This window comes from Rhinolophus ferrumequinum, chromosome X (assembly GCF_004115265.2).
Source record: "Rhinolophus ferrumequinum isolate MPI-CBG mRhiFer1 chromosome X, mRhiFer1_v1.p, whole genome shotgun sequence".
NCBI classification, from domain to species: Eukaryota; Metazoa; Chordata; class Mammalia; order Chiroptera; family Rhinolophidae; genus Rhinolophus; species Rhinolophus ferrumequinum.
Window position 1 is genome coordinate 6820497 of NC_046284.1, and position 12526 is coordinate 6833022.

The 12526-nt window shown below is 51.9% G+C and overlaps 1 protein-coding gene across 7 annotated transcripts in view; it reads right to left on the minus strand.

Annotated features, from left to right (window-relative positions):
• Positions 1-3724: 3724 nt before the first annotated feature.
• Positions 3725-12526, minus strand: part of ATP2B3 (ATPase plasma membrane Ca2+ transporting 3) — a 69159-nt gene continuing 60357 nt past the window's right edge. For 2 of the 7 annotated variants that reach the window (XM_033106256.1, XM_033106247.1), the window contains one exon: positions 3725-6772. In XM_033106256.1, coding sequence (XP_032962147.1) covers positions 6452-6772 — 321 coding nt within the window. In that variant the 3' untranslated portion in view covers positions 3725-6451. The remainder of the gene's footprint in view (positions 6773-12526) is intronic. The other 5 variants (XM_033106265.1, XM_033106290.1, XM_033106272.1 and 2 more) reach the window with 3 other exon arrangements.

Sequence of the window (12526 nt, forward strand, 5' to 3'; positions counted from 1 at the left end):
TACTAGGGTGCTTTGAAGTGTTATCCCTAGTGGGGTGCACAGGGAGGGGTCACATACGGGTGTGTGCTTGAGTTTACGAAGAGACTGTTATTTGTTTTCAGCGTGAGGGATCCAAATAAATGTCCCCTTTCCCACTGTGTCCTTTCCACATCCGTACACTCAGCTCAACTGGGAGCCCTTGGAAGATAGGGTCGGCACCCAGACTTAGGACCTGGTGCTGGGACTCTGAGTATGGAGGGTGGTGGGTGAGGGGCGCAGCGGAGCAGGCCTCTGAGGGCAGCTTTGGTGCTCTCGCCAGTCCTTTCTGCCTTCTGCTGGTTAAAAAGCACCTCCCCTCTTCCCACACCAAAAACTGGGCACAGGTACTGCCAGGCCCCAGGCCTTTCTGTCCTGCACTGACTGGGCACTGCCCGTGACCGCTGCTTGTTGTTGATGTGAATGGAACTAAGAGATAGATGTTTCACTTTTGGCTTCCCTGTCGTCTCTGCCCTGACAAGATCACAAGCTCCTACAGAAGCTTCCATCTCTTGGGGTCTTTTCAGGTTCAGCATCCAGTGAGTCAGCTGGCCCCCATGCACTTGATGGGAGGCTGTGTTCTCAGCTCTCACAAGGCAGAATCCTCTGGATGGCGGGCTCTCCAACCATGCCTGTTCCAGTCTGTTTCCTCCCCACATCCTGTCACCACAGGACAGATCACACATAAGGTGGGGATGGTTGGGTAAAGCTCCCTAAGCAGTCAGTGAGTTTCCCCGGCCAGAAAGCATGGCCTGGAAAGCTCTGGGTTACTGGGGCTAACAGTCTCTGTGGAGATTTTGTGGGTCTAGTTTTCCTTTCCTGATGACTGAATACCAGGCAAGTGGCTTTCTCTCTATGGGACTAAATTTCCCATCTGATAAATTGAACAGGTCGGACCAAATCATCTCAGACTGTGATTGCTGTTTTAAAATCCCTTGACTTGCTGTGTGCCTGTCACACTGCTCTAGAGACTTACTGGCTTTGTGTCCTGGCCTCGGCCTGTCATCTCATTGCTTGTCACCATGTGTGTTTTCCTGATGCAGCTGGGACTGGAAGCTCCCCCTTCAGTGTGTGTTGCCATTGTAATTGAGATGAAGGCAAGGTATTAGGACCTATGTGGCACTATCTGGGAATATGGGACACGCCAGCCCTGCTTTGTAAGGACACTTTGGCCATAGGGTATAAATTAAGGTTAGTGGTACAGGATGGTTTTTGTTAGTTCGTTTGTTTTGGCTTCCTGTTACTGAGACTTTTTGTAAAAAATAACGGGGATTAAAGGTATACAACCTCCCATCTCCTTTATTTTAGGTTCAAAAAGGTCAACAATGAGAGATTGAGAAGGTTTTCTAGAACTTGAAGCTTCCAACAGCTTTTTAGTCCAGATCATGTCTTAATTACTGTAAAGTGATAAATGGCTGAGCCTCACCTGGCCTGTCAACCTGATAGAAGGAGGTGGGCAAACCAGGTCTTATGAGGGACTCGGCCCATCTCTTCCTTTCCAGCTGTGATGGAGTGAATGGTGTCCCCCAGATATGTCCATGTCCTAACCCCCTGTGAATGGGACTTATTTGGAAATAGGGTCTTTGCAGATGTCGTCAGGATGATAGGACACCTACAAGAGTGGGGGGCCCTAATCCAACATGACTGGTGTCCTTAGAAGACCAGGAGACACGCACAGAGGGAGAAGGCCATGTGACCATGGAGGCGGAAACGAGTGATGCGGCTATGAGCCAAGGAATGCCAGCCACCACCAGAAACTGGAAGAGACAAGGAAAGACCCTCACCTAGAGCCTTGGAGGGAGCATGGCCCTGTGCACTCCTCGATTTCAGACATCTGGTCTCCAGCACTGTGATAGGATAAATGTCTGTCTTTTGAAGCCCCCCAACTTGTGGAGCTTTGTTATAGCAGTCCCCAAAAACTCCGATATGGACCTTCCCCAGACTCCTGGCATGCACTCTTACTCTGAGTGCTGAAGATGGCGTCAGCTCAGTGGAGGAATGGGTGTTGTAGTTTCCTTGCTCTGAGCCATTTGGCTAAGGACCGATTTTTTTCCCATGGGAAACCATGTTATATTTGAGTGTAAGTCAGTGGAAAATAGAATCCACAGACAAAAATTAATGATTCTTTTGGGGGACCACAGTATCTCTCCATGAGGCTATCTTGATATGGCATTTGGCCCAACCTAGGCTTACTTAGCCTTATGGTTCAAGGTGGACTCGCATATCAATGAAGAAGCAAGGACTCTTTGTTATTTGTTTGTCTGCTATTTTCAGCTATTTGTCTTTTGGCCTTTTTTAGAAGTATAGACTCCAGTGGTTCGGAGGGAACTGAGAAGCCATTTTTCTCCTTTTCTTGGCACCGCCCCTGGAAAATACGTCCTCTGGCACTGCCAAGTCTAAAAGGGTGATGTGTGGAGTGGAGAAATAGCAATACAATGAAACAAGATGCGGAGTCTTGGCGTCGTTGCCGCAGTAGTCATTTGCAATTTTTGGGCCACAGCTGCCTTTGTGACTATGCTGGAGGAGCAGAGGGGGCGGGCCACAGAGCACAGATGTCCCCGTGCACAGGTGTTCAAAGACACCTGGTGAATGAAGGAATGAATGGGGGAGTAGCCCATGGAGCAAGTGAATGAGTGAAATAGTGGATTTTTCTTTGCATGGCTTTGGGTGAAAGAGAACATCTCCAATTGGAACCCTTGTGCACTGCTCGGGGTGGGGGTGGCGGATATAAAATGGTGCAGCTGCTGTGGGAAACAGTTTGGCGGTTCCTCAAAAAATTAAACATAGCGTTAGCATATGACCCAGCAATTCCACTTCTGGGTGTGGACCCAAGGGGATTGAAAGCAGGGACGCAAACAGCTATCTGCACACTCATGTTCACAGCCGCGTTACTCACGGTAGCCAAAAGGCGGAAGCCACCCAAGTGCCCATCGACAGATGGACAGATAAACAAAATGAGGTCTATCCATGCCACGGAATGAAAAGGGAAGGAAATACTGATACATCTTTCAACATGGATGAACCTTGGGGACATTATGCTGAGTGAAGTAAGCCAGGTACAAAAGGACAGATACTGTGTGATTCCACTTACATGAGGTCCCTGGAGGCGTCACACTTATAGAGACAGAAAGTAGGATGGTCGGTGCCAGGGGCTGGGGTTGGCAGATGGGGAGCTAGTGTCGAATGGGGACAGATTTCAGTCTGGGAAGACGAAAAGTTCTGGGGATGGACAGGGGATGGTCGCACAACAGTGTGAGCGTACTTAACGCTGCTGAACTGGACACTTAAAAATGGTTCAGATGGTAAATTCTACGCTATGTATAGTTTACCACAATTAAAAAAAAAAAGAGGGAGTCTGCATGTGTGCCAGGGATCTGGCATTTGGGTTGGTGTGCTGGCATTCAATTGTTGCCATCGTCTTGGGTCCCCCTCACCCTTCTCAGAGGACACACCAGGGTACCCACGCCCTTCCACGTCAAGACAGAGGACCACCATGCAAACCTCTTCCAGGAATGCCTCTGACCCCACAGGGCGGGCGAGCACTTGCCTCTTTCCATAAAGATTGGAAAGGCGGCTGGCTGCACGCTCAGGGAAACGCTGCTACTCCCAAGGAGTGACCCAGCTGGGCAAAGCAGATGAAGATACCTCTCTTTCATTCCAGATGAGAATTCGTCAAATAATAAATCACACACATTACCCAGACCAGGATTGTAGGAGCCTTTCATTTTTTTTTTTATACACAGAAATTTTGGCCTATTCTTTAAATTAGGAAATTTAACTACAGACTTTAAATTATTATGCATCTGTGGTCTTCCTCATTAAGATATTTTTGTTCATCTTTATAACAGGCAGATAAAAATGTAAGACATATTTAAAGACTGAACACAGTTGACCAAGCCATTCCATATAATATAATGCTTTATAGAGAGGGGCTCCCTGGTGAGACAGGTCCCTCGGCCTGAAGACTACAGAAACCAGAGCAACGATCCGAGGTCACGGCACCCCTTTTCTGAACCCCACACCTTGCGGAAAGGCAACCTAGAGACTAAACAATCGACATGTACAGTAGGCAACTTTGTACAGCAGCAGCGAGGGTTTTCTTTTTGTTTTTTTTTAATATATATGGACCATTTGTTCTATCAATGTGTCTACAACAGAGAATGAAAAGAAGCCCGTGAGTGTAGCGCTATGCAGCTTATCTTCTTCAATTTAAACATTTCCAATTTTATTTCTTGTTTAGGAACAGACAGACCCTCAACAAATTGAGTTGCCCTTTTTGTTGTGGCTATTGAAACAAGGACATAGGGAACAATTTACAAATGGATAACATTCTCAATGTGCCCTTTGGAAAAAAGGGATGGCTTTAAGTTATCTGTAGCTGGCATTTTGAGTGGGATTTCCTTTTCTAACCGAAATTCCTTTGCCCGAGATTTGACTACTCCTGCTCAGGGGTGACGTGGCACTCACGTTAAGCGTGGAGCATGTTTTGGCTGCCAGCGTGGATGCTCACAGATGCAGGTGGAGGTAAGACAAGTGCGTGATGGGCAGATCAGCCTTGCTTTCAGTCCAGCTGCTGCTCAATTGCTGAGCGTGCCCATTTGCATATGCAATTTCCATGCTGACCCTTTGTCCCTCGGCTCCCAGCCGCCCCCGCCCAGTGGCTCAGCCCCGGAGACAGGCACATGGACGAGGCGTAGTTGGACCCCAACCGCCTCCCTGCAAAACATGAGACAGATGAATTCAGATGGTAAAAGAACCCCGGCTTTTTCTGCATTTTCCTCCCTGGCGAGGGTGCATTCAAGGGAAACTGAGGCTTGGCACACTGGGTGCCCACACTGCAAGGAGAGGCTCCCGAGGGAACCATCTGGGGAGCCCAGGCCCAGCTCTCCCCACCTGCAGACCAGGTGTTCACCCGATGTGGTGCAGCTGACCTCCTCAGCTTTCCAGACTCATGAGAAAGAGCCACAGGAGCGATTAGAGCAACAGCCGTGAGCATTGCTCCCAGGGGTTTTGCCTCAGCATCTGTTTTCCCTGATGGTGCCGTAGGTGGCTGCAGACACAAATCCATGCTGTTGCAGGTCATAGTTGTCCTTGAACGAGAAGACTGGGGTGGGAAGAGTGCTTTGGCGGGTGGTGACTGAGAATTTTTCCCAGTTACTTTATGGGTATCTCAGCAACAACTTCTCGGCAAAGAGGGGGAGGCCAGCTGGAGGCGCACAGGGGGCTGGGGTCTGTACTGCGGCCGCATCAGCTCCTCTTGGGTTTTGACGGTACCTCTTCCTCTACTGCTTTCTGTCTGACTCTTGTCCCTCCACCCCTCCATTCTGGATCCTCCCCTGGGGTCAGAGATGGCAGGGGGCGGAGCTTCATGCTCTTGAAGTTGGGGCATGAGCAAAGAAAGCCCACCAGCCAGAATTCAGCATTCGGAATTGACTTCGAAACTAAAGGAAACTGAAAGCAAAACTCTCGCTTCTACCTACTGGAGGGGCTCATTCTCATCAGTACTTTGGTATTTTCCTTTTAAATAAGAAATTCCATCGAAAGGGATTTTTTTCCTCTATAGGCAGGGCTCTCAAAGTGCAAATGTTTCGATTGTAATTGCTTCCACTTCGACCTTGCCCTCCACTCCCGACCTTCTACTTGGGAATCTCAATGGTGACATTGCCAGGACCTGTGCCAGGAGGACGGAGGACAGAGGGAAGGGGAAAGGAGCAGCGGGGGTGGGCTTGGGTGTGGAGAGGGCAAGCAACCAAAAAGATATTCTTGTAGTCTTGTTCCCTGAAAAAAAACCAAAAACCTGCCACAATAAATAATAAAATTTCAAAATGAAAACACCTGATAAGAGGAATGGAAATATCATGCCGATAAATAGTTCCTTATTCTTTAAATATGCATCTGGTCATATATGTACGTATATGTCTATACGCACGCACGCACGCACACACACAGAGACTGCACGTGTCCTGGGGATGGGGTGCTTGGCGGTGTGGGTACATTTGCAGGTGGCTCCCGCGGGTGGGCTGTCCGGGCAGGGGGCATGCTTCCCAGCCCTGCAAAGCGGTGCTTGCTTATTTTCTTTTTGTATGAATCTGTGGATCCAATTACTCTTCCGGGGGTGCGACCAAGCTCCCAATAAACCGAAACCAGCCCCCTGCCCCACAGCGCAGCCCAAATGACAAATGTCTGGTAGCATTGTAGTGTTCGTTAAAAAAAAGCGTCGATAGAAAAAAAGGGGGGAACACAGCTCTTCTTGCTCTCTAGTTTTTCCTCCCTCCTCCTCCTTCTCCTCCATCTCCTCGGTCCCAGGTAAGAAGCCTTGAATGGATTGGCTTCTTGCAAGTGCCCTGCGAGCAATGTCTTCAAGCGCCTTGGCCGTGCCCTCCTTGCTGTCCTGTGCGCGTGTGTGCAGGGGTGCGTGTGCCAAGAGCAGTTCTGCTTAGAGGGACGTCTCCATGCTGTGGATTGGACTCCCAGGTCTGGAAGAAAACACTGACGAGGTAGCTGACTTGGTGCCGTGCGTGGTCAGGTAGACGCCGCTGTCTATGGCATTGTTGTTCTGGTTGGGGGCTGGGGGTGGGGGAGCCCGCAGGCGCTCCTCGTTCTCCTCCACGTCTGTGTCATCTATGAGCGGGATGTTGTGGGTGTAGTCATTGATCAGAAAGTCGGGCGTTGCCATGAAGTTATGGATGGAGGTCTTGGATTCCGGTTTCTCCAGGCCTTCATAGAGTGAGCTACGGAATGCTTTCACTACCCGGATCTGGGGCGGGAGGTGGAGGGACACAGGCCCGAGGGGGGAGCAGGGAGGGAGCAAGGAAGGAAGGAAGGAAAGAAAGAAGAAAGAAAGGAGACAATCAATGGCAGACTGGTGCTGGCAAGTTCCACCCACATCAATGGCAGGGGTCACTTGCATGGCAAATGATCATCCATTGGAATGGAACAGTGGGGGTGGCTCTGCCTGGCTGTGGTAAGGGTTTTCAGCTTTGGGTCTCAGTCTTGTCAACTGATCCATATGCAGAACAAGGGGTAGTGGTTTTCTCTAGGCTAACCTGGGCAGACGTTCTGGAACTCAAGAGTGCACTCTGGGAGGACTGGCTTAGGTGGTCCCTGGGCTCTCGGCCACATCTCAATTCCAATTTGTTAGAACACAAAGATGATTTGAAACAGGGAGAATGCTGGAGGGTGGGCTCTCTATTTTCTCTTACCAGCAAGTCTGAAGAACTTTGGCAAGAGAAAGTACCCAGCCTCGTATGGGTGCATTGCCAACCTTTCTTGAGTGGGCCTCCCTCCCTGGCTTCTCTAGGGACCTCTCCTCTGCTCCCCCGGCTCTCCTAGCCACAGCCAGCACCCACTATGCCCACACCCATGTGGCCGTCAGTCTCCCTGCTAAGTCCCACAGCCATTTCTGTGTTTCCATCTTAGTTGCTCCCTCAGGGCTCTCAACACCGCTGACTGCCCCTCTTTCTGGAAACTTCTCCTGGCCCCATTTTTTATCGGCACCCACCAAGCCTGTTCTGATCATATGCCCTGATCCACTGCAATGGTTCCTCATGTCTCTTTACACCCCCTGGCGCCCAGCTGGGTGCATCTGATTGGGTCGTTATTCCCCTCCAAAGACCTTCCATCTGTGTGTTTCCTACTACCAGAGGCCCTTCGCAATCTGGTGCTACCTGCCCCTCCCGCCTTTCCATGCTGTGCTCCCCCTCCTCCTCCTCTTCACTCTCCAAACCAGACAACTTCTTTCAGTCCCTCCATCAGGCTTTTCTACACCTTGTTCCATGGCCACCCCACTGGCATCTGTAAACCTCAGATCAGCATAACTCCCCACAGGGAAGAGCTTCCCACAATGCCCTCCTCCCCAGCCATGGCAGCCCTCTGACCGCTGCACCTCCTGCGAGACCCTGCTCCCAGAATTAGCCCCTCGGTCTCTGGGATCCCTCCCTCCACTGCCTGCTCCACCTCCACTTACACGTGTGCTAAAGTCTCATTGGGCTTCTAAGCCAGAGTTGCTGCCTCCTTTTGCTCACTCCCTGGCCCCCCAGCCTGGACTCCCTCTTGCTTCTAGAAGCCAGAGTCAATAGGAAGGCCTTTGCTGGGTCCCACTGGAGCCAGCTGCCCTCCTGCTGAGATGGGGAAGCAAGCCCCTCCCTATGTGAGTGGGTGGACACCACAGAGTTCCAAAGTCATTCCAGGTCCCAGGTTCTAGGATTTGGTTTTCTTGGTTTAGACAAGGTGGTGGCAAACTGTGGCCCAAGGGCTAACTCTGGCCCTCAGCCAGGTTTTGTAAATAAAGTTTTATCAGCACATAGGTATGCCCCTTCATTTCTGCATTATCTATGGCTGTCTTGAAGATCCAAGGGCAGAGCTGTGTACTTGGGACAGAGGTCTGGCTTGCAAAGCCCTTTTTACGTGGGTTTGCCCCCTAATTTACACCATGAATCACACTGTTGACAATGAGTCCATTTCAACTCTGCAGTGTCTGGACCCCAGGCATTGCTCAGCCAGACTTAGTGCTCTTAGGTCAGTTTAAACCAGGCGAACTTCACAGCCTTTCAAGTGCAAAAAAGTGAGCCAAAGAGCACCATCAAATTGGAATTTTCTACCTCCATATCTTAAATACAGTTAGGATTTTCTTTGAATTTGAAAATCCACATTTTTGAATGAAGCCACATTTTCCAGATTGCAGATGGCCAATTATTTGCACGCAGTTCTTTAATTCCCCCAGACTGGTTTCGGAGACAGGGGTAATACAGCAATGGAGAACGGTGTGCCATTTTTAATGAAAAGAAACAGAATGCGCTTTCTGTAGCCATTGCAGGTATGGCTTCGTTACTTGGGCTTTTCCTGCTGCCAGAATTGGGGAGCCACCAGGATATCTCTGTGGGAACGGAGTGGTAGGAGAATACCTATTCCAGCTGTTGGCTACACCCCTGAAGTCACAGAAATGAGAGTAAGCACCCTGTTGCTGCCCTTGACCGTGGGGGCCTTTGTGGTGCTTTTGTCAGCAATGATCCAGTGACTCTGGCTACACCCCTTCCCCTTGCTGAGTTGGTCCCCTCACTTGGACGTGGGTCTCGTGATCAGGTCAGGCCCCTGCTCAAACCCATCCTCACGGTTTCCCTGCACCTGGCTGAAATCCAAAGTCTTTGTCCAAAAAGGGCAGTCAGTCCTTCTCTCCCCAGTTTCTGCTGCTCTGGCTTGGAAGGTTGCTTCCAGGTGCTCCTGCCAGGTGCAATCAAAGACTCCCTTTAATGTCTGTCTTCTCACTGACTTCCGGGGAGGGATTGTCTGCCTATTTGCTACCTATCGACAGAGCCTGGCACAGAGCAATTGCTCAATCACCAACAGGGGGTGCCAGCGCCGCCTGCTCAAACATTCCGCTGGTCGGGGCTTTTCGTTTGGGCTTGCGCCATCCTGAGAGTCTCTTACAGCTGACAGTGAGTCAGCGTTCCTCCAGGTTCCATTTCCCTGCATTCAGGTCTTGGGCTATTAACAAAGGGCTTGGCTTTGGTCTTATGATGGGGTGTTTTCAGGCCTCAATGCTGAAGGGCACTACCTCAGTGAGAAGCAGCAAACATTTCTAAGAGACACCCTCCCTGCAGGCCCAAGGTTGCACACGGCCCAGGGACGTCCCCATGGTGGAGTTTAGTGTGTCCCAGCCAAAGCATGACAAAGGCTGGGTAGAACCAGCACCCTTCCCCAACACACAGCCCTTACTGCCTCCTCAGGCTCCTCTCCTGGCCTGAGATGGTCCCAGAGGCCCAGGGCGGCGTCCTCAGGCCGCCTCTCCACCTCTACCACTACCACCCCAAAGGGACCTCACTGCCCTCAGGCTGTCAATGCCGCCTACAGTCCACAGACCACCTTGATGCCATAGACACCCTCTGTACCACTTCCACCTGTGTCTGCAGCCAGGGCCCACCCCTTCCTGGCATGCTAGGCTTATGCACCTGCTGCTCTTTCACCCCCCACACCCTCGGATGGCTAATGGGCCATAGAAGAAGGCCAAGAAACACCCTCAGCCTTGCTCCTGCCAACGCTGGCCCTCACCTAGTCTTCCCATCCCAGCACAGGGCTCCAGCCGCACCTCAGAGGCACCTCAGCCCCTGACCCCAGTGTCATGCACGAGTGTGTCCTGTGGAGCCCTTCCCCGCTCCACTGCTGCTGTCGTGTCTGCTGGGAGGCCGTGGAGGCCCCTTGGGACCCACAGCCCCTGCAGGCAGAGACCCTCGATCTTTTTACCAGCTCCGTATGTGGCAGACATCCCTGGGGTCCCTTCTCTCTGACTATTGAGTCAGGCCCTGCCCTCCCCAACCTTGCTGGTGGGGACTCCAGACATTCCAGCGGGATAATTTAAAAGAGACATGAAAAACACCCTTAAGTAAACATGACTCCTAGGGCGAGGGCTAAGGAGGAGCAGGTCAGTCTGGGGCTGGGGGGCTTTCCTGTAGCTTCCCGTCTACCCTGAGTGAAGCCCAGTGTCCTCCCATGCCCCTGCTTCCTCCTTCACTGCCTCGGTGCCCATCCTGGCCCCACACCCACTCAGGATGTCATCCCAGCCATCTTCCTCTCTCCTGTCTAGGTTACTCATTTGCTCAATCTTAAAAGAGACCCTCTCTTGATGCCAAAGTTCCCTCTAGCTGCTGGCGACAGCCTGAAGAGAGTTGTTGGTATTCACGGCTTCCATTTTATTTTGCCCTGGTTTCGCCTGCCCCCATGCCCCAGGGACCTCCCTGCTGGACACTCAGTTCTCCCCGCGCCACACGCCTTCCTGGCCAGACGCGGGTCTCCAGGTCCTCCTCCTTCTCCCTGTCGTCTCCCATCCAAAGGCCCCAGGGCTCCTCTTTGGACCTTTTCTCTTTTTCATCTCCATCCATGCATTTCCTTGGTGCTCCTATCTGCTGTGGCCTTCATAATAGCAGCTCTCTGCTAAGCAGTCCCCCATCTCTAGCTCCAGACTCGGGGCTCCTCTTGCCTCTTCCACTTCACTGCCCTCCTCCCACGCTTCCTCCCTGGTGTCCCTGATGCTGCCCGTGACCTCTACAGTCTATTCCCAGCGTGGCCGTCTGAGCAATTCTTTCAAACAGAAGCCAGAGCACGCCACACCCTCCACGAGCTGCAGTCTCTCTGGAAAGAAAGCCCAAAGTCCTGCTGAGGCCTGCCTCGGGCCATCTCTTCCTCTTCCTGCTTTGCTCTCTAGGCCTCCTGGCTCCTCCCCAAGCACACCAGGCACACTGCTGCCTCAAGGCCTTTGCACTGGTGGTTTCCTCTTCCCCAGGGAGCCCCGATGATCTCCCCCTCACTGCCTTCTCTGTTTACAGTCGCAAACCGCCCGTCTCTCTCAGCACCCCTACACCTCTTCTGCTTCATTTTCTCCTCAACATGGCTCACCTTCAAACACCCCACGCATCCCATTGTTCTCTCCTCTGTCTCCTCTCACCGGAATATAAGGCCCCTGATGTCCCCAGAACCCAACAGGGGCTCAGTGCTGAAAGTAGGGGGTCCACACGGCCTGGCATGTGTCTGCTCGGATGGCTTCACCTGACCAGCAGCGGCTCTCCACCCACTTGGCTCTCACCAGCTAGCCTGAGTGTCCCCTGGGGCCACTCCACCTGCCCTTTCCCCTGCCTCTGCCGTGCTTCCACCAGATCGGCCCATGCTGGCCTTTTCTCCTTATTTGGAACTCAGCTCACATAGCCAGCCTCAGCGAGCCTGTCCGGACAACCTTTATCCAAAATAGTACTCCTTAACATTTCTCTTGCTCCGCTTTCTTTTCAGAGGCTGGTGACCATCTGCCCTCAGTGCAAGCTTGCTTCTCTGCTTGTGTTTGCTGCCTGCCTGGCCTGCCTTCACATCAACCGTAACTCCATTAGTGGGGACAGGGAGGTGACACTCCAGACTCACAGGACCACCCCAGGCACACCAAGCTGAAGCAAAAGGATGCTTGTGTCAGATTCCGCAATGTGACCCTGCTACTGCTGGATGGTTAGGGCTCAAGCAGAGGGGGGTGAAGGTCACGGCTGAAAGTGAATGTGCCCCGCTTTGCTTTTGACCTTTAATCACTTGAGTTTGCAATGCAGGTGGTAGTGAGGGTGGAGAAGGGGTGTGAAAGCAGGGAGGCAAGCCAAGGACCGAGGGAACACCCACCCCATTAAAGGAATGCAAAAAGGGGATGGAAAGAAAAGAAGAGAAAAAAAAGGCAAAGGCTCCTGAATAAGGAGGACGATAGTACAACAGAAACTGTATCTGACCCTTTCTGGTCTTTCGTCCCCTATACTGTGGGATGAGCAGGCTGTGGGGTTCCTCATGCTCTCCACCCTCTGCCCGTCTCTGAGGCTCACAGAGCTCAGAATTCTTCTGGCTGATTCCTGCCCTGCCCTTCTGCTGCTCCCTGAAAGTGCCCCCATCCCACCACTTGACGAACATGCCTGTCTCTGTACCAACCACTAATCCAGAACCTTTTGTGAGAGGAAGGGACCTGTCACCGCCCCTGGCATCCGGGCTTTGCATTTAG